The following is a 23,551-nucleotide window of genomic DNA, read 5'->3' on the forward strand; positions in this document are numbered from 1 at the left end:
CTGACAGAAGTACAATGACAATGCGTATACAAATAGCACTTATAGAACTGTGCTTAAGTTTTGTCTTTGATTTTATTTTTTTAAACAAAAAATGGTTGAATGAGAATATGTTCTCAAAATTACTCTAATGACATGTCAAGATTATTAGGAGAGACCCACCTAAAAACAAATTATTGCACAAACATTTTTATCCATTAATTTATACTCATTTCAATTAAAACATGCAAATGAGAAACCAAATCAAAAAATTAAAATAGAAAAAGAGAAAAATAATCTATGCCATAAATTGAAAGGAGAAAAAAAGAAGTGAATTGGTGGATGTCATGCATAGGACCAAGTAATGATTGGGACAAGATCTTACCAAACTAGAGCTACCTAGTGGGTGCGGTCATCATTCGCTGCTTTCTCATTGAGTTAATTACAATTAGTCTACCAAATACGAATGGGAGGATGTTGAATAAATTCATTCATGAGTATTGTAATCAATCATGAGGGTGAGCAGTGAACTTCACTGAGTGAACAGTGTGAGGTGTTTGATTCGCCTTTACAAATCTTAGAAGTAAAGCGTTGATTTGATATCAAAGGTAGATGTTGATTTGATCATCTAATTAAGAAGCTGTGGCCTATGACAGACTCTATTAGCATATGTTGTTGTTGTTGTACCTTATCCCAGAGTTACCACCGACGTTGACTGCACACACATGTTGACGTAGTCACACATGGGAAATGGTTAATTTACTTTGGATGCGGCTAAAGAAGCAAATTTGTAGTATCTTTTTCTTATTAGTACTACATTTTATCCATGGAAAATTCTTGCTTATTTATGAGATCCTACCTGTATTACTATATATATTGACACCAAGAATAAACACTACCCAATATTTCAATCAAATGAGTCTCATCAATTTGTAATCAGTTATAAATACTTAAAAATTCATATGAAAAAAAATGCTCGAGAGTATAAAATAATCAAATTAATTCATGTTACTATATGAATCATAATTGTGAGGAAGTATGTTATCAGGAACTCGGTAATGACAGGGCACATTTGGTACAGAATGTAAGGTAAAGTGTGATGATATAAGATATATTGTATAATATCTCATAAAGTTTTAATACTCTGAAGTATATGATATGAGATATATCTTCTATTTAGTAATGATTAGAAATGATGAAACTTTTTAAAAACTATTCTTTAGTTAAAAAATAATTATGATATAAGAATCTATAACGTTGTAGGTAAACAAAAAACCTAATAATTGTTGATAATGTGGATTGACACAAGTAGTTAAAGATTTTTCTCAACTTGTTGTTACTAACTACATATATAGGAATGGACATGTCTCTGAGCTCTACTAGGTTTTAGCCGGAGGTCCCAATGGGGCTATTTCAAGAAGATGACATACTCTATAGGAGTACGAAGAAAAATAAACGTAAGGCTAAAGGTGATAATGATGTTGGGTCTATTTCGAGAAACCACCCACCTAGTGGAACCATGCTCATGGAGTGGAGAGCTCTTATATCAGGAAATTAATTAGTCCACATGGTTGTTTTATCAGTTGTGATGGTATTGAGAGTGGTGAACTATGGTTAAAAATTGCCTAGACAAGGCCTCACTGGCCTTTAACGAGGAAAATGAAAAATTCCTAGAAATCGAGATATCTGTTAATAATAGGAATAGAGGAATTAAAAAATAAATAAGATTAATTTTGTTGTTTAGAAAGCAAGTTGTTTGGATTCTGATATTATAAATAGGAATGATATTGTACAGAACTTGGGTTATGAATAATACGATCAGATTATCGTGTATCCTCTACAATTCTCTTGTGAGGTTGAGAATGAGTGTGTTGGAGGTGTGAGTTCCACCTTTGACATTGGTATCAGTTAGCTTGGGATGTTTGGGACGATGGTGACAACGAAGAAACTTGAGACTCGCCTGGAATCATTTGAGCAGACATTTACAGAGGCACAAGAATCAACCAAGAAAACATTAGATTCGTTGCAGAAAATGTTGGAGAGTCTCGTTTCATCCATAGCATCCTTGAATGGCGAAAAGAAAATCTTGACCGATGAAGACGACGATATAGATGCTCCAGATTCCAGTCGACCAATAGTAGAATGCGCGCAAATTCAATTCCCTATGTTTGATGGAACAAACTTTCGGTATTGGAGAGCAAAAGCTGAGCAATTTTTTGAATTAGAGGCTAAATCGATAGCACAACGTGGGCGGCTACTACTTTTATCCATGGATGGCAAAACCTTCTCATGGCAAAGACATTAGATACACCAACCTAGCTTCAAGGACAAATCGTGGGAACAAATTTTACAAGATGTGGCATATCGATTTGATGACAGTGCATTTGATGATCCTGTAGTGGAGTTATCGAGATTGAAACAAGGAGATTTAGGTAAATATTTGGAAGCATTTGATTCTCTGCCGGCTCGTGTAAGGGTGTCCAAATCCATGGCATTAAGTTTTTTTTTGTCGGGACCGAAAACAGAGTTGGAAAAATCAGTAAGGGTCCACAAACTGTAGTCTCTGCAAGAAGCCGTACATATTGCAAGATTGCAAGAAGAAATTCTAAAAGAATTGGAAAAGAAGATGTAGCAGAAAAGAAAGGGCAGACTTAAACTTAAAACAAGATTCGCAAGGTTGTGGTCAGTACCTGTTAATTCACAGAGGAGCCAGTCCATCACGAGACTGCAACAAAATTATCATACGAATTCAACGTCGTCACCAGCAATGGCCGATTCCAAGGGTACCACATCAACTTCTATTTCTAGGAAGGAAGTTAGTGAAAAGATTGCTAAAGGATTGTGTAGGTTCTGTGGGGATAAGTGAGATAAAAATCATAGGATGAAATGTAAAGTTTGAGGGTAAGCTAAATGCTATTTTCTCCGCTCAAGAAGAAATAGATGTTGAGAGGATGCAGACAAATGATTGTGAAGATGAACAAGCAATAATAGATAGCAGTATAGATATGATTCAAGATGCAGATGTCCACATTTCCCTTAATGCTTTACAAGGCATAGCAGGTGGCAGTACCTTGCAACTTAAAGGATTGATCAAAAAGCAGAAAGTGCCGTTTTTGATGGACACAAGGAGTACACATAACTTTATTAGTGACAAGTGGGTAAAGTTGCTTGGGCTGAAAACTCAGTTTGTCAAGGATTTTCCGATAACGGTTGCTTCAGATAAAAAACTACTGATTACTAGGAAGTGTGAGCAAATAACATGGAAATTCAATGATTGTGCATTCACAGCGGACTTCTTCATATTGCCTAGCAACAACTTTGGGATCATCTTAGGCATGCAGTGGTTCAGGACACTTGGCGAAATATACTAGAACTGTGCAACTCTTACAATGAGATTTCAACATCAAGGCCAGGAAGTGACATTGCAAGGAGAGAAACCTTGTGCAGAAGTTCACGAATTGACTGGGAAGCTCAAGTTGGTACAAGGTAATTGCGTGTCGTTTGCTTTGCATGGTTTAGTTTTGCTTAGTGTTACAAATACAGAGGAGCAGGAGGCACTAACAGTAGAACAACAACATGAGCTCACAACAATTCTGCAGCAATTTCAACAGTTATTTATGGAACTTACACACCTGCCACCTAAGAGGAAATGTGATCACATGATCAATCTTATCAATGACACACCAATCTGCTCGAAAGCCTATAGATATCTGCATGTCCAAAAAGAAGAAATTGAAAAACAAGTGCAGGATTTATTGGCAATAGGATTTATAAGGGAAAGTACTAGTTCTTATGCTTCTCCGTTGGTGTTGGTAAAAAAGAAGGATGTCACTTGGAGGTGTTGCACAAATTTCAGGAAACTTAATGCATTTACCATAAAAAAATAAGTTTCCTATGCCACTAATAGAGGAATTGCTGGATGAATTAAATGGGGCATGCTATTTTTCTAAACTGGATCTTAGAAGTGGGTATAACCAAGTAAGAATGGCCAACGAGAATATACATAAGACATCATTTAGAACGCACAGTGGACACTATGAGTGGGTTGTGTTGCCCTTTGGTTTGTGTAATGCCCTGACCACATTCCAATCACTCGTGAACGATATCTTTAGAAGCTATTTAAGGAAGTTTATCTTAGTATTCTCTGATGACATCCTAGTTTATAATAAGACTTGGAATGAACATGTGGAGTGTTTGATGATAACATTACAAATACTGGAGGAAAATGGCTTAGTGGTCAACTATAAAAAATGCAGTTTTGGAAAAAAGAAAATAGCATATTTGGGCCATGTGATTTTAATTCAAGGGGTACAACCAGACAAAGACAAAATTTCAGCAATTCAACAGCGGCCAACACCAACAACAACGAAAGAACTAAGAGGATTTCTTGGACTCTCTGGATATTACAAAAGGTTCATATGGAATTATGGAAAGATTGCGGTCCCACTAATAGAATTTCATTGGTAAATATCATTTTTAGTAGCTTCTAGCGTTTGGTAAATATTTGGTAAAAAAATTGAAGTATTTGAAACACTACTTGCAGCCCCAGCTAAAAAACTTGTTTGACTATTTGGTAAATATCATTTTTAGTAGCTTCTAGCGTTTTTTGAAACACTACTTGAAGTAGCTTTTCCAATTTTATCCTCAATATATTTTTCCAATTTTCTAGTTTCCTTTTTAAATAAATTATGATTTTGTTATTTTTTTCTTCTCATTTTACACTTTTTAGCTACTTTAACAATTAGGTTTATCGAGCACTTATAATATTAATAAGGTAACTTTTCAGCTTCAAGCTACCCGTTAAGCTTTTGAGCTTTCAATTACTTTTTTCAGCTAATTTTATCAAACATGATCACTTCACTATTTATTTTTTCTCTCTCTTATTTCACCATCTCATTTTCATTCCAATATCAAACAGAAGAAGTGCCAAGTGAACCCTGACCAATGCCACTTAGGGCTCATTCGAACTTTTATTGCTTATGAGCCGTTCAAAATGAGAACCAACCCACTATAATTTAAGTTTACAAATTATGTGTCCAACCTTTTTATCAGTTTATGGGTGCAACATTATACTACGCAAGTTGCATACTTTTTTGGGTTGGATTGTTGGTCCATGTTTCATTTACTTATTTATACTATCCAAGTCTAAAATAGTCATTTTAAATATTTTATTTAATTGAGTTGTTTTAAAAAAATGAATCAAATTACATCTAAAGATTTAAAGTTAATTGCTAATTAAAATAGATGAATGCTAAAATGTATACATAAGGTTATACATAAAATCCCATTTAAGTTTAACCCATCCTAAAATTGTACAATATAATTATATTTTAAAATTCATTCGAGTCCGGATTTAACAAAAAAATAGATATTATTCAGTATTCACACTAGTTAAGGGTCCTCATACATTATATAAACTTACCTCCTATCATGCTTAATATGACCTATCAAAAAAACAACCTCAGTTCTATTTATAACTTAAATTATTGTTGTTGATCACTAAAATTCTTAGAACATGTTTAAATTTCTATTGAAGTTGTAGTGACATGTATTGACATCTAACAGTCCAACACAAAAGAGAGGATTTATATCTGTCGACAAACATAATTCTAGGAGCCGCAAATGATTACTCAAACATGTTCTTATATGTGACACTGAAAATACTATTGAAATGTATTTCTTAACTAATTACTTACGCTTATCCATTAAGATTGGCCTAATGAAGAGAATTGAGATAGATGTATGAGATTTTTGGTTTGATTTTCGTTGTTGTCATTATAAAAAAATCTAATTACTTCCATTCAATAGCCAAATTTTAATATGTTTTTGATGTTGCTAAAAATGTTGATATATATTTTAAATACAAGAAAACAAAGAAAGGTATATATAAAATGATAAATCAAAGGTATTTTTCCACTTCTGTGACAAATTGGTAACTGTACATAAAGAGAGAAAGGATATTAACTAGTGGTGGTTAATGGATATGCCTTGAAAATCATGCTTGTAGCGCTTATGACTTGGCCTTGAAGGTGGAACTGTGCCCTTTGAAAGAAGTGCACGATGAGAATGCACCTTAATTTCCTTATCACTATGGCAATGGCTCCAACTCGAAGATGATGGGGTTGTGCTCTTTGTGCCAAAATTCATTACTTCACTTTCTACTACTGGAAAATATCTCTTTTACGACGATTGTAACGTGTATTCAAAGACGATTTTGAACCGTCGTTGAAAGTTGAAGACTTTCGACAATGGTTTCATAAAAAATCATCTTAAAAAATGATATTTTTCTGAGACGATTGTTAGTTAAAAATCGTCTTAGAAAGTATATTTTCTAAGACGATTTATGTAAGAAATAAATCGTCTTAGAATTTTATTTTTTAAAAAAAATTAAAAATTTGTGAGAATTTTAAGACGGTTCTCTCTTAGAAAGTACTTTCTAAGATGATTTTCTGAAAAATCGTCTTACTAATAAAGGAAAAAAAAAGTTAAAAATTTGAGGATTCTAAAATGGTTTTCTTAAAAATCGTCTTAGAAGGGTATCCTTTTAAGACAATTTTTATGTATCTTTTAAAAAATAATAATAATATTATCATTAAAAAATTGAGCATCTTACACCAGCAAGAACCTGATTAGAAATAAATTACAAATTTCAGCTATAGTGATTCAAAGCACATGCAACATCATATATAAATGCAACATCTCCTAGCCCTAATTAATCATAAAATAGTAGGTCATGAAGAAATACACACTACAACACATGTATATGAAAAGCACTTTCCATTAAGGTCCTGTTTGAATAAACTTCTCTATATACACTTATAGGAGAAGAAATAATAAGGTAAATTGAACTAAACTTTTCATATAAGCTAAAATCAACTTATATGCTTAACTTTTTTATAAACATAGGCTAACAACAAAAAAGTGAAGATAATACATATATATATATATATATATACACACACACACACAAATAAATTAATAATTATATATATAAAAAACAAGTTTGTCATGAGGTGATTGACTTGTCTTTAAGAGAAGAACAAGATAATGACTAAATATGTGTTTGGCTCAACTTGTTTTAGAGAAATAATCCCTTAATTTTGTTAGTTTCTTGAGAGCTTCAAAAAACAAGTACCTTTGGCAATATGTATTGTCTCCTGCATTGGTCCACCATTGGACAAGATGTCCCACTCACTTCTCAGTCGTTCATCACGCAGAAAGTCGAACAGCCTTTGTCGTGACACTTGCATCCAAACAGAAGTTGGGAGATATAATTAAATTCATTTCTTTTATTTCCGACATATATCTTAATCTAATTTATGAAATTCAAAGTACGTGGAAAATGGTTATTATATCTAATAAATGGTTGGGAGATATAATTAATTATCCATTGAATAAAACTTTCCCATTTTCTTCTAAAACAAAACCTTTCCCATTTTTTAAAATTAATACAGTAATATTTATTACCACGTGACTCCCATTTTTAAGAATTTATGATCTTTTGTCCAACTCCATCACATTACACTAATTTTGAGTGGAGGAAACTTTCAGTTAAAAAGAAAAGCAAAATGCAACCAAGTCAAGACTTACTACATGCTTAGCTTAAATTTAAGGTTTGCTTACAGTGATAGTAGGAAGCGATTGGAATGATATAGCTTAAGGGTTAATAAGCCCTTTCCCAAATGTACAAGACCTTGGGCAATCCACACCTATAGATAAGGTAAAAGAAAATTGGTGACCATAAAAACAGTGTAAATTAGAAAATAAGGAGGAAAGCTTAGAGAAAGCTTATGCAGAATAGAAGGTTGGTATCCTTGTAGCAATAACTTGAAAGATTGTAAAGCATGCCAATAATTCGAGCATTGTTTGTTCCAGTACCTATTAGATCCATGGAGATAACTGTTGCCTGAAGCATATAAATTAATTTAGCTACAAATAAGATATAGACCCAAATGTTCAAAGAAAAGAGACTAACATCTTACCATAGCTACTTCTGAATCAATATCATGGCTAAGTCTGCTTAACGTATCCATAACATTGGCCTGTAATTATTCAGAGAAAAATTAGCAAAAGTTAGTGGCATCTTGCAGCCTTATAACAATATGTCATCTTTTAAGAGCAAGGCAATATGTTTCACACTGTTCCATAATAACACTGCCAAAGTGATAAAAATACAGGGAAGCAAGTCCATTTTACCTTTGGATTGAGCAAGCACAAGCAACAAGGTAAAATGAAGTTAGAGGTCACAACTAGTTGAAGTGACTAGAGTTAGTGGATTTAAACATAACTGTTTACTAGAATTGTTGGCTAGAGCTGCAACGTTCAGTGGTGGGTGGGGTTGATTCATGAATCATCATAAGGCCACAAAAAGAATAAAAAATAAAAAATAAAAAAAATATACAACAACTTAAGAAGGAAATCCCAATCTCTTTGCAAGTATGATCAAGAAACACCTTATAATAAATCCGTGAGTATCAACAAAGCTACGACATGGCTGTTGTTAGTATCATAGCATATTATTACTAATGAACATCATATCTAAGACTACAACCTTAACAAATAACAAAAATATTAAATAAAATAAAATACAGCTCTATTTGTAGTATATGGTTTACAATCTACGGTCAATACCAAAATCCCACTCCCACGATATCAAAGAGTCAAAGAGCAATAAATCATTCCAATAAGCCAAAAAGTATTGCATTCAAACACTTCAATTAAACCTTACAAAAACTCAAACCTTAATACTCAAGTTTTCAAGTCACACAAAGCATACACACACACACACACACACACACACACACATATATATATATATATATATATATATATATATATATATATATATATATATATATACACACACACACACACACACACACAAAAGAAAAATCAAATTAGTGTGTGACATGATCATGAAATGCTTATCTTCCTTGCTCATCACGAGAAAACTTGCAGCTAGCTCCCCAAAACATATGCCCCATTCAAATTATTTGAGCCAGAAAACAAACATCAAAACGCAATTCAACAATTGCATCCACACACAAAAAAAATCATTAAAAAAAGAACATATAATAAAATCATAGAACAGGAACCCACCCACAGCAACATTCATGCTTCTCTAATCCTCATATGCAAGGAACGCAAAACCCTTCGATTTTCTGGTGCCTTTGTCCCTAACTAGGTTAACATCAATAACCTCTCCGTATCTGAGTAATAAAAAAACATATACTTCAGATTAAAGAAAAATTGTTAAAAATAAAATAAAAACAAAAAAGTTGATGGATTGAATTGAAATGGAAGAGGAAAGAGTTGTTATACTGAGCAAAAACTGTGAGGAGGTCACCCTCGATAAGATCAAAGGGGATGCCACCGACAAATACGTAAGCGGAATCCTTGTACTTGGTCTAATGCCAAAGAATCATTTGACCAAAAAAGAGTTTAACTATTCAAGCCATGATTCAACTGCTCAATGTTGATTTTCATTTTTAAACAAAAATATGTGGGAAACTTGAGAAAACTTGAAAAAAAAAGTTACATGGTCTCTAAAACCCTAGTGACATCCCCTTCGATGAAAAGAAGAAAACTTGAGACTCTGATGACCTTGTGGTAGAAGATCCATGGCAGCGTCTGCTCTAACCTCGCGGAAGTGCTCGTTGTAATACATATATGAATTCCAAGAAAGAGAAAAAAATCAAATCAACGAATTAGGATTTATAAATGGTGAATTTTTAGAAAGAGGGGAATTGAAGGTAGGGTTTGAGTTTATGATGAGGACCTTGGAGGGGAGGTTAGAGGAGAAATCAAAGGTCCAGTCACGGAAGTAAGGGAAGGAAGGGTTATGGGATTGGAAGAGAGGGTTATTGCCGCAATCAGAGTGGTGACAAAGGGAGGGAGTGGCGGTGGCGGTGGCCATGTCGGGGAACTGGTTGTCATCGGGTGACCAGCGGGTGATGAGGCTAGTGATGTCGTTGCGCCATTGGAGGACGAACGCGAGGGTGGCGAGTGTCAAGGGGAGGACAATGAAGAGCAAGAGGAGACGTGGAGATGGTTATTGGTGGTGGATGGTGCTATGGCAAATGTTACTTGCGCGAAACCCTAGCTCGGCAAAAACATGAGAATACAAAAACACGAGAATACAGAGAGTGAGAGACAAAGGGTGAGAAGTGAGATATAAAAGACATTTATTTCTAAGACGTTTTTTAGAAAACTGTCTTAGAATAACAATCATTCTAAGGCGCTTTTCACGAAACCGTCGTCGTTGAGAAACCTCATATTTATGAATTTGTCATCGCCTAATATACTAAGACAGTTCTTAGAGAATCGTCGTCGTAGAAAACATTTTTTTATAATAGTGTTCATTGGCTAACAAAACTGAACGAAACGGCAATGCAAAAGTGCAATTGGAAACCACCATCATAAACAAAATTGTAAGGTGCCAAGAAGAATAATACGCGGCCATTATGATCTTTCTTAGTTCTTGCTAGAAATCCAAGAGCTTATATAGTTGTCATAGTCTTTACAAGTGGCGCATACTTCGCCTATGGTGCTATATTATCGAGTATTCCGGTGATGCATTGTTGTAAATTTAGCGATGGTTGAGTTAACTTTTGAATGATCCCACTAGAATTTAATTTTACTTAACATGCTGATTTGATTTAGATTAAATTATTCTGACATTTTAAGGTTTTTTTAGATTGCATAGGATATCCTTGTTTTTCTAATGTTTACAACAACCTTTATTTATTTATTTATAGGAGTACATAATGTAATTTTTTCAATTGATGAGGTTAGTGTATAAAGAATGGCAGTGTAATGTTTTTCAATTAGTTAATAAAGTTTATGCAAGGACAAAAGAATGAAGAGTATATATGGTCTAAAATTTTTATGGGATGTCGATATAATTTACTTTTATGTTTATATATAAAATATGTTAAGTGTCCGTAATACATTATTCCCATTACATTTTTTATTTTTTATTAGTTTAAATTTATTAAAAATTATGATTGAGATTTTTCAGATGAGAAGTGAAAAGTTTCTAATTTTCAATAAATTCAATAAAGTGTTAGAAACAATTTTTAGTCTCGTATAATCTATTTGAATTGGTATGAATCAAAGTTATAACTCTTAATTTTATATATAGTTGATAGACTGATAGTATTCATGCAACACAACTCATACATCTAGATGAACCAATGATAGTAGGGATTTCTTCTTTTTTTGTATATAGTAGGAAATGAAAGAACATTTCTACAAGCTAAAGATTTTATACGTGACCGAAATCCATAAGTTTTGTAACTCACCGCCACTTTACATAACCAAAACTAGCCTCAAATGTATATATTCTCTGTTAGGAATCAAATTTGATATACCAAAGTGTAGAAAACAATGAAACATCTGAACTGCCAAAACAGAAGGAACATAGATACTCACTCTTAAGAAGACACAGGTAGTGAGCAATTGACTCGAACCTGGCCTTGAAGTCCAGTGAGAACATCAAGGTTAGACATTTTCAACATGACCCTGGCAAAGTCCATGCGAAAGGTTGATCCATCATCTGAAGCATAAGCAGAGACCAATCTAGCGGTTTTCTCCTCGGCCATCAGCTGCTGATCGGCGAAAAGAAGCCCTCTTCCTCTTAGCAGGCTCTGGTAGTAGTGAGTGTCAAATGATGCTCCTGATGAAACTGAAGATGAGAGTGCTTGCATGTATGACATCCCCATTTTGGAGATCGTAAACTCGTCTACACTTGTGCTGCTGTTCTTGCTATCTGGGCAGTTTAGCCTCATCTGACGAAGGAAATCAAGGGGGATGCTGGGGTCTGGCTGTCCTGTGCCTTGAAAGTTGTACAGCCTTTGCTGAATGAAGTCACAACCGATTTTGCCAATGTTGTGTCCTCCTTCACACCATTAGTCAGATTCTATTCATGGATGATGACATTGAAAACCAATAGAAATGGAAAACAACAATAACAACAAAATCCTTATCCTACTAGGTGAAGTCGGCTACATAGATCCCACCATGCAATCTGGCCGGTTAATGATCAAAAGACTTTATGGATCACATGACATTAATTGTAGGCTTTGCTTACTTTTTTATCCTACTGATAATAAATTTTCATTTGGTCTCCTAATAATATTTGGAGTGACCAAAATGCAAGCAAAACCAACGCTTAGTGGACAAAATAAACAAAAGAAATAATAGTGAGACTGTGAGACTATATAAAGGAAGTAACAAAAAAATGATGAGGACTAGATTACAACTTATTAAGAATGGGGAACTAGATGAAAAACAAAGGGACAAAAAATACATTTAGACTGATACAAGAAATGTATTGAGTGAGTACCAAGAAGGCTGACTGTTTCTCTTGCATTAAATCCTCTGAGATTGAAGAGATTAAGTGTGCGTGTAACGTTATCATCAGGTCTGGGAATCTGATCAGTTGCTTCCTCGAAAAATGATTGATGGCTATCCCTTCTGCCTGTTAAAACTGGATAGAAAGGTCCACCAGCCTACAATGGAGATCCACAAAAAATATCATAAGTACAATGATGCTGAACTTCTATGAAGTGTGATATACATACAGCAAAAGTGAATATTCTTGAAGACTTGGCTGCCCCAAATCATAATATCAATATGCCTGAATTCAAGGAAAAATTATGCACTTGCTTATCTTATCCAGGACATGGATAATATCTATCTAGACACATGATTGAACAAGCACAAAAGTGACATTAAGAGAGAGAAAGCAAACAAGTCAAGACAAACTTGCAACAAACCAACAAGCAGTTGTAGGAAAGAGAATATAAACAAAGTTGAATTCAAACAATTTAGTAAACTTGTTTATAACTGGCTTTACTAATACAACAAACGGGTGAGAAAGATATCATGAAAAGGAACAACTTACCATCACTCTCTGGCTAGTAAAAGATGGTATTTCAGAAAAGAAAAACAAAAGTAATTAAGTATAAACTATTCCAGAAATATTATGAAAACATCACTATTGTTTTACATTTTGGTATATTATTTTGATGGCTAATAAGTTTCAGGATAGAGAAGCAGGACCAAGCAATGCATTACAAGTGTTCCAAACTTGCAATTAAAGTCAAAATGCATCAGAATTCAGATCTTCAATTTAACATCCAAAAACTCTATCTGCTATCATACTACAATCAGAATAACAAATCCTAAACTATCAACATAAACTGAAACTCAAGATACGGTATAGACCCAAGTTAATTGGAAACAAAGAAATATGTACCAAAACAATGGAATCTCTTGCTGCAAGAGCAAGTATGTCAGCACAAGACACAACCCCGGGACATGCTTGCTCCACCTCTTCCTTGATCAAGTCAATTTTGTCAAAACCTCTCAATGTCTGATTCGGCACGGCCTGCTTCTCCACGGAAAGGTTTCTATCACCATTGTTCTCATCCAACAGCAACGAAGCATCACACCCCTGATTCATCAACACCCCAAATGCAACATAAAGTCAATAAGAGATCGTTTACATGCATAGAAAACAGTTTAATCAAAATGTCATCCAATCAAAAATTAACATGTATGGTACGATTATTAACCTTCTTAATAATTACTTATCTAAATTATTTTCTAACTAATTGACAGTATAAGGGTTTTTACACAAATCAAAATTCTCTATAAAGAAAAAGTGAAAATCAACGATCTATACAATAGCACAAGATCATGATCGAAATTTAGGATATTCATGATTCATATTCCAAGTACAAAAAGCAGAGACGAATAACGAATCAAGAAAAGCTAAAAAAACCAAAAGAAAAACCCAAGTAATCAAGAAACACCCATTTGAATAAACACAACAAAGACTCCAAATTCACGGTCTTGAGACCAAGAAACGGAAAAACAAAAAACACCCCATTTTCTGTTTCAACACAAAACACAAAATTTTATCAAAAAACAAGCAACCCAACAAAAGAAAAAAGAAGGACCTCGATGAAGCAATCGTGGAAGAAGAGACGAAGAAGAGCAGGTGCAACGTCCCTGTGGTCGAAGTAGATGCGAGTGAGCGCCGAACGAACAACACCCTCCGCTTGGGGACACGTATCCATGTAGAAGTCGTATTCGAGATTCGACCCATCTCGGATCCTTTGGTTGAATGGAAATGAGTTCGCAAGCTTCACGGAGAAGGTAGAAGAATCGGAGAAAGAAGAAGTGGTTTGGGTTTGGGTTTGGGTTTCGCCTCGAGGGCTTCTGAGAGTGAGGAGCACGGGGATGACGAGTGCCGCCACGATCCAGAGGTTGATGCAGCTTCGCATTTTTGGTTGCTTTCTGCAGAATCTTTGGTGCAGAGAAGAGAGGGAAAAGAAGCGGGAAGCAAGGAAGTTATGTTAGTTGCTGATTAGTTATTTGGTTATAGGCAGAGAGTGGCATTGGGCTTGGGCCTGTGTTCTGATGAGGAGTTTCATGAAGGTGGAATGAATTTGAAAGTAAAAATTAACGCTTAAATGTTTTTAATTTTTAATAAATTTTTGTTTTACAATGATTTTTTCGTAAAATAGTAATTTTATTTTTATTCATTAATACTTATTTTTAATCCCTAATAAATTAATAAATTTTATGTTTATTTATTCTAATATGTATTAGTAACAAATAAGAAATATTTATCATGTTCACGAAATAAACATAAAATTTATTAATTTATTAGGAATAAAAAAAAAATTTAATTTATCAGAGACTACCATAAAATATCAAGGATAAAAAATAAAAATTTTATTTTATTAGAAATTCAAAAAAAACAAAAATTAATTAGAAAACAAACACAAAAATTTGATATTTATTATGGATGAAAAACATATTTAACCAAAAAAAAATACTTTTATCCATAAAAAAAATTAAAAAATATATATAAGGTACAAAGCGAAAAGTTGCAACTCTTCATTGAATAGACATTATTTACTTGAAAAGATGTGACTTTTGATAAAAATGACACGGAACAGATACAACTCTTCTTGAACAGGTACAAAGTGTATAAATAAGAGTATTCTCCATGCACAATATATTAAAATTTTCCTCTCTTCATTAATCCAACCTTTATCATGAATTCATCTCAGCTTTATTATTGTGCTTGCAGTTCTTAGCTCGATCGAGGTTCCTCGTATTCAGGTTTGATTAGATTCTAATATTTCCTTGTAAAATACAACCGCTTGTTTATTGTTTTGTTTGCCGATCATGGTTCATGTTATGTTATACTTCATATTCCATTTTGTCCTCAAATCTTGATTTATGGGTGATCCACAAAGTTTTGAGTTACTTAAAAAATGTGTCTAAACAACATGGTACAAGTGCATAAGATGCTTCATTAAGAGTGTTTCCTCGTTTTACAATTTTTGTCCTATCATAGTTTTTATTGTGATTGTTACTGTAGACTCTGTATTTAACTATATATATATGATGGAATTTAGGCAGACTTTCCAACTCTTACTGGGTCCATTATGATTTACACCTACATTAACACAACATGAGATTGTTTCTTGTCAATTTTGTTTGGTTCATGATGTCACTATGTTTTCAACTTATGATGCGTCGAAGTAAAATATATCATTGTTTCATGGTATTTTCTCTACTTAGTGGAGCTTTGAACTCAATAATGTCCATGAATTTTAAAAAGAAGTCATGAAAAATATTTTTCCTCTCCTCCTGAAAGTAAGGTCTTGTAGAATTTGTAGGTATGTGAATTCTGAAAACAAAATTTGAAGTAAATATAATTCTTCCTTAATGTATTCAAACATTTGTTTATTTATTTTAAATTAATTGGCTGGTTCATGGGGTAGGTTAGGCAAACATTTAAAGGGAAGACGAAATTTATTCTCTCTACCACCATGTACTGTTAGTACAATACAATAGAATGGTGTCATGAGATTGACACGTATATTGCTTATACGGAACTTTAAAACTTCGCATCTTTTGAATAAGCGATGTTGGATGGCATTTCTAGGGTTTGGAAAATAACACCACACTCTTGGAAAAATTGATATTAAAATTAACATTAATGTATGACTTGATACATAACATTAAATTTTTCTTGGACTCTTGATCCTAAGTATTTTTGGAGGGTGAGTCTCAAACTCAACAAATAAATATAAAATTCTACACAATCGAGTTATAAGATTACAAGGCTTCCTCACAACCACAATCCGAGTTCCTTAAAGCAATGTTTAGGAACAATTACATACTATGAACTTTGTGTGTGTTGAGTTTTACTAGTATGTTTGGGGATTATAATGGATCATATCTCTAGCTACCTCAATTTTGTCATTGTCGTATAAAAGTTTTTGTGTGTATGTATAAAAGTAATTTGTTCAAAATAATTACAGCCTCTTCCTCTTGCAAAACAATTTGGAGAGGTAATTTAAAAATAAAGACACAAAAGAATGATTATTTAGTTGTTCAAAATAATTATATCCATTAACTAGTATGAACACTTGATCCTTGTTACTGTTAGTTTGAGTAAAAGGTTATATGCCATCAATTTGAGTTGTGGCAACCAAATATGTTAATGTGTATCAACTGAGTTACTTCTTATTTGATTTTGATTCCAAGGCACTAAAGCTGGTTCTCGAAACGAGATCCCTTCTAGTATTTGCATTGGGATTCTTAATGTTCTCTCCAACGCCATTTTCCTCTCATTTTTTCTAGATTTTGTCGTCGTGCCATTTTATTGCCGATTATCTCTTTCCTGGTATCCTCCTTCTCCAATTCTTGCCAAAATGCTTTATCGACACGATTGACATCAACGTCAAAACATTGTTGGGAGAAACCACTTGGTGCAAACTCAAACCCTAAAAAGTGAATGGTGAATAAAATGAATTTTTTTTATCTTTTAAATAGTAAAACAAATGGGTCTCTTAAAAGTAACATGATCAAGATAGAAAACGAACATTACCTTCTAATGAGCTTCCAGATACATCTGAATTCACATAGGCGATGGTGGAAAGAGATCATGTTGGACTAAAATCAATAGACACTATCTTTTTCCACTGTTTCCTACATAAATTTAAATACCTTTGGACACTCATTAGAAGACAACACTTGCTTTTCTTTTCTTCACATTCCTTTCAAGAGACTCGTGGTTTGCTATTTAAAAAAACAATTTTTTTCTCATTTGATTTACTATTCACTTTCTAGTGTGAGTTTGTGCCAAGTGACTTTGACAACAATGTTTAGACACCAATGTTAGTTCACGTCGATAAAGCTTTTCGACAAGAGTTGTAGAAGTAGGAAATCAAGAGAGAGATAATTGATTGTGCTAGATAGCACGATGACAAGAGTTGAATGAAGAAATGAGGAAAATGGAGTTGGAGAGGACATTGGGAATCCCAAAGAATTAGAAGACGAAATACAAAAAACCTCAAAGAAATTAAATTAACATAAAATAATTGTCAATGACTATGACTTAATCCCAAAACAAAGAGAACTACTCACACATAGTCATGAACAATCCTAAAGAAAACATAAAAGAGAAAGAAGGAATACCGATCGAAGAAGAGAAAAGTTAAGAAAACTCCAAAACTCTCCTAAGTTGTCAATACTCAAAGTCGGAGCCCTTTTATAAAGTTTTTCTAAGCTAAAGACATGACCTAAAATTTGTTTAGGCCCAAAGACACTAAAAACATACAAAATAAGGAAATAACTCATAAGCTTAATGACACGCTCGTGTGCATGGATGGCATGCCCGTGCTAGATGCGTCAACAGCCTAATCAAGAAATAAGGGGCTTGGCATGCCCATGCAAGATTTGCATAAGCCTAATAGTGGAATAGGGGACTTGACACGCTCGTGCCAGATGAAGCCAACAACAAATAGCTCTTTTTTCCTTTCAGAAAGATCCCCGATGGCTAATAAATACTAATGAATTAAACTTAATTATGCACACAATGTATGAAAATTACATATATATATATATATATATATGAGTATACCTTAGAGAAGCAAATTAAATATCAACTTATACTATAGATAGATGGTGCGAGAAACGAAAAATCATTTGAGAACACAAGGACGTGCGTTGCTTCCACATGGAACAAATATCCCAAGGAACGATGGTAGATGATGAGAGAGCAACAATCATCAGCTTTTAATCACATTGCACCCAAAACTTCAACCAGCCAACAATATGAACATATTCAATGGCAGTCATCACCGCACACAATTCATCATATAAAGCAGTTTTAATTCCAATATAAGAAGAAAAACCCTTTACAAAGGCACCACTACTATCTCAATAAAAACCTCCACAAGTCGCATGACTCGGGGAGCCAGGCACAGCACCATCAATGTTGTACTTAATGAAGGCACAAACTGGAGGGAACCAATCAACCCTTTTTAATCTCAAAGGATTTTGGAGGATGAAAGGGAACCAAGAAAGTGAACTCAATCAATTCTTGAATAAACATTAATTTTTGTAAATATTTATATAATATATAGTAACATATGTTTTATAAATTAAGAATAATAAAAAAATATGTTAAAAAATTATAGCATATAAATTTGTAGATTATAAACTTCCCCAGGGCATGGGTTATTAAACTAGTTTATATTAACAATTGTATTTGAAAATCATATTTTTGGAACATCAGAAGTCAAGGTGGAATATTACCTCACTATCTTAATGTTGATGGAACACATCTATTTTCTTGACCTAGTAATGTACATCTCCCGCTTCTACATGTCAATATTCATTTTTGTGTACCAAAATTTGCAGCACCATTAGCAACCAATCATGGCTATTGAGTGCAAGCCTAGAACTTCTATTTGAGATCACTTTGACTGATCCCTCTTCTTAAACTTGGCATGTCACAGTACCAAAGCAAAGCAGACCCAGTGGACATTGTTTCTAAACAGAAGCACAAATATGAAAGTTAATATATTATGTGGATAGTCAAGAGCTGTCACTATTGTTCCTGAAAAATTGCAACAGTTATCAGGAAATCTAAAGAAAATTGCTATTCAAGTTTAGCATCCAAGTTCCACTTACCACCAATATTCCAACTTGTTAGAGTCCGTTTGTACTACTATCTCATTAGAAACGAGTTATGGCCAAAGCTAGCTAAATTTGTTTGCTTTGGAAATCATGCAAAGCTTCGTTTCACACATAATACAAACAAGGGCTTGGAAGGGATGGCTCATGACTGATTAACTTTTCCATAGTGAAAGGCCAAAAGCACCTAATGGCTGGTTTAGAAATTCACAAAAGCAATTAAATATACAATGCAAATGTTATTCTATACGTCATAAACATCACAGCCAGCAGACCACAGAGGGGATGTTTTCAAGGGGGTTGAAGAATTTACACATACGTCTAATCTACTTTGAAATTTCACTTCACTTGTTTTTAACAAGGCAGGGAGAGGAAAACACACCCCCATTTCTACACACTGTTTATGCCTAGGCTTAATCCTATTCTCTAGGCTAAATGAGAAATACTGTGGGAATTCTTTCAGCTCCTTCAGATCTCTCCCCATCTCCACCACAAAGTAACTGTATTTAGGCTCCAAGTTATTTTTAATACTATAACAAAATAGCTGAGGAAATCTTCGGAACATTGAAGTTGCATCACGGCGAGAAAACCCAATATTCTCAAAGTAATCAATCCTGGGCATGAACTTTTCCTCAACACTACATGATAGCAAGTCAGTGTGCTTGTTTACCTCTTCTATGCCAATACTTTGGAGGAAGTACAGGGTAGGACGAAGTCGCTTACTAACACTGCTGACAAGCAACCTGGGACGACGATTTATTACACGCTTAATATCCGAGCCAGGCACATGAACCTCACGATGAAGGAAGGTGAAGACAGGTATGAGGTCTGAGACTTGGGTGGTCAGAATCTCGGGGCACATGCCAACCATACGCCGAAACTCAATTGCAGTGAAATCCAAGGAGGTAATGTACTCCACGGTGGATCTTATGTCAGCAAGAGAGGTTGTGATCACTGTTGGATGGTTTTCAATAAGCAAGAAAGAGTCAATACCGATGGATTCCAGATACAGGAGTTTCTTTTGAAAACCGGTATCATTGGGAGGGATAGTTTGCTTTGGACATCTCCACTTTATAACCTGTAGTACAGCAGAAGCACAGGAATTTTCAAGATGTTGATATTATTCATTAATGAACAATTTGATATGCAAGCTAATAGTCCATTCTCTAACTGAAAAGATGAAATTAATGTGCATGTACAGGAGATAAAAAGACCAAAGAAAGTGTATTATTGACACACCAAAGTGTACCATACAGACTCCCAATAAAAAACAGCACATGTCAAAAAAAATTTCTCCATTCAAATGAATCTTACTATAACTATATGAAAGATAGAATGAAAATAATATGCATATTAGAGGTTAAACCAGGGAGAAAGTTTTCCCAAATTCAACACTATGATAGTAGTATCACTAAAAGTAATTCTTTCGTCATACAGTTTATGATTTGCAAATATCAATAGGATGTTCTATGAATGCAAAATTAGACAACCAATTCCCTAACTGAACCATTGATCAAGATTTTTATTCCCCTATAAATTTAGTGTTTAGGCTAAAGCTACATTTGTTTCCTATCCTTGATTCCATCAGCAAGTTCCACTTTCTATAACAATCTTTGGAAAGTCTTTTAAAGGCAATCGAAAGTAGAAAAGAAAAACAAGTTGAACAAAACAGTGCACATAAAAAACCATCCCCCATTCCAAGGAGAAGTTTGGCTGTTAAACTCAGTTTTAAATCGTATACTCGTACGAGTTTATGTTGTTTCCTATCAACCAGAATGCTTGCAAACTCGCTTGGCTGCAAACTTGAATGAACTTGCAAGAACTCGTATAAACTTGCTAGTTTAGGGTCAAGTTCACAAGTACATAGCAATGCAGCAAAACATCACTCAAAACCCAACAAAACAACTGTGTTTAAGTGTAGCTTCCTTTTGTTTTGTTCTGAAACCTAAGTCACTCAAAACCCACGAGACCCATTGTGACCTGCAATTGCATTCGAGTGTTGCTCAGCCCATCAACCATTCCTCCAATGACCTTGGCCACCATCAACCACCTTGCAACACCAACCATTCTCCTTTGACCAGCCACCAACCATGACCCAGATCTATAACACCATCAATTTACAAAAGGACAACCATCTGTGACACCCACATCACAAAGCCCACAAGGCCACAACAGGAAGCCTGCAACCTAAGAAAGGACACGGCCAGCCACAAACAGAAGCCAGAAACCAGAAAAAGACCAACCACAGCCTTCTAACCTGCATGTAAATGAAAGCTAGAGGAGATGTGCCTTGAATCATGACTGCCTTCATACATTATTAAAACTGAAATCTGCATGTCCAAACCAAAAGGCCAGCAACCCTCTTCTCTGTTACTTTATTTTGTCTTTGTCAATTAATAATTAGTTTTTCTATTTGTTATTATTAAATGTAGAATATTTTGTCTCTATTATGAAGTTCAAGTGTTGGTTTTTGTATTATTTTATAGTATTATATTTGATTTGTATACTATGACTATGTATCTTTTAATATTATTTTGGTATAAGGTAAACTCTTTCAAATTTACAAGTTGAGTTTACCAACCCTCCAAAAGTTTACATAAACTCTTGAGTTTGACAACTTGGCTAAGAGTACCATGTAAAAAACCAAGAGCTTGATTGTATTAGATTCTGATCAATTCGAACAGAAATTGAGCAAAAAGGGATGAATAAGCATCCTATAAACACTATTCAAAAACATGAAGGGTAAATTGGAATTCCAACTTTTCCCCTTTGTGCTAGCTAAAATCTTAACCAAACACACCGTAACACAATTCCAATTCACAAAAGACCGTAGGTACCATGAATCTACCCTGAAGCACGGGAATCATCAAGCAGATTAAAATGAGGTCTTTAACAACTACCAAATGCACACAAAATAGACAACACTCAGTACTTCACTTCTAAGTAACAAGTAACTACGTTGTTTAAAATATAACCAATAGCCAAAACCATGTAACAACTTAAACTAAATTTTCAATCAAAAGACAACTAAATCCTAAATATTACAGAACTTTCCCTCTGCTGAATACCATCCGAACTTCATATAACATTACCAGCAATTTCTACTTTGGTGATACACCTTGACAACGTAAAAGGCAACAAAAGTTTGCACAAACAAAAAGCCTCCCAATTAAAATAAAATAAAATATATATCCATTCAAGGGGCAAAGGACACAATAGAATTCATTAAACAGTAACACCCAAATCTAAAAACACCTCCCAACCATGTCAAGGACAACCAGCAAGTTCATTACACAAATAAGCATAGACCCAGAAAGAAAAACCGAATCTTGAGAATCATTGACCATAGACCCAGCAACAAAAATCAAAACTTGAGTATTCTCAGGCACAATTTGGCAGCTTCTAACAAACCATAAAAATAAAAAATAAAAAAAAAAATTACAGCAATGGGAGAAGAGGGTGAGGCAGAAACACTCACTGTGGCCCTGACAAAGAACTTGGGTCTTCTGCAGTGGAAGAAGGGGATGGAAGTGGGAACCCTTGAATGGAAGGGCTTGCAGAGGCCAGTAAAGGATTTGGGAATGGTTGGAGATGGAGAGAGAGAGTGGTGTTCAGTTGAAAACATGGGGTTAGGGGTGAAGAGAGTGGTGGCAGTGGCAGAGGCCATTTGGGGGTCTCAATGGATAGATAATAGGAAAAGCAAGGTAGAAGAAGAAGGGTTGTGGTGTGGAATGGTATGGCTATGAACAACACTGAATAGTGGTGAAAATAGTAGAGCAATAGGATCGTTGGCGTGTGCTTCCAATTGGAGAAATGGTGGATGAGAAGATAGAGAGAAATCTTGCGTGTGACCCTCTTGTGGGGTCCTAGTCTTTCTGTACACTTCTACATCCATACATTTGGAAAAATCCATCGTCTTACACACAAATGACGAATTTTTAATACAAATAAAAAAAAAATTTATCCAAATAATATAAAATAAAAATTACTTACATGATATTGATCATGTATATATTTTCAAACCCATTTCTCACTTCTATTATATATTTTTGTTTTAAGTTATATATATTTTCAAACTCATTTTGTCATTTGTATTATATATTTTTGTTTTAAGTTATGAAATCAATTCTTGATGAACTAATTTTATAACGTGTTATATTTTTTTTTTCTAAAGCACCTTATTATATGATTTCTCTACAATTAATGTGGTAAGATGCTTTTTTAATTATTTATTTGAGTTTTTTATTTTTGTTTTTTTTAAATTGTTACTTATTTTGTTTTTTTTTTAATTTAAAAATTAACTATTTTTTTGTTTTTATTTATTGGAGTTATTTTGTTTTTGTTTATGTAAAATAAATTATTTAAAAATTAAATGCTTTTTTGGGTTTTATTTGTTTATTTATTTGATTTTATTTGGTTTTGTTTATTTAGAGAAAAAATTATTTTGTTTGTTTTTTATTTAAAAATTATCTGTTTTATTTGTTTTAATTTTTTAAGTTCACTAATTTATATAAATTAAATTATAAAAAATAGAATTTATGTAGAATAGCATTTAAGAAAA

General features: G+C 33.9%; 2 protein-coding genes across 2 annotated transcripts; both read right to left on the minus strand.

Annotated features, from left to right (window-relative positions):
• Window positions 1-11,172: 11,172 nt before the first annotated feature.
• Window positions 11,173-14,270, minus strand: LOC100799801 (putative Peroxidase 48). The gene is made up of 4 exons (XM_003545879.5): window positions 13,944-14,270; window positions 13,238-13,435; window positions 12,323-12,488; window positions 11,173-11,875 (listed from the first exon to the last, which is right to left on the minus strand). Exons 1-4 carry the CDS (start codon window positions 14,268-14,270, stop codon window positions 11,412-11,414), a joined length of 1,155 nt encoding a protein of 384 aa, XP_003545927.1. The 3' UTR covers window positions 11,173-11,411.
• A 2,537-nt stretch (window positions 14,271-16,807) lies between these two features.
• Window positions 16,808-22,843, minus strand: LOC100794678 (transcription termination factor MTEF1, chloroplastic). The gene is made up of 2 exons (XM_006598152.3): window positions 22,469-22,843; window positions 16,808-20,068 (listed from the first exon to the last, which is right to left on the minus strand). The coding sequence occupies exons 1-2, from the start codon at window positions 22,655-22,657 to the stop codon at window positions 19,235-19,237; spliced, it is 1,023 nt and encodes a 340-aa protein (XP_006598215.1). The 5' UTR covers window positions 22,658-22,843; the 3' UTR covers window positions 16,808-19,234.
• Between the last annotated feature and the right edge of the window lie 708 nt (window positions 22,844-23,551).

The sequence above is a fragment of the Glycine max genome, chromosome 15 (genome assembly GCF_000004515.6).
Source record: "Glycine max cultivar Williams 82 chromosome 15, Glycine_max_v4.0, whole genome shotgun sequence".
Taxonomy (NCBI): domain Eukaryota; kingdom Viridiplantae; phylum Streptophyta; class Magnoliopsida; order Fabales; family Fabaceae; genus Glycine; species Glycine max.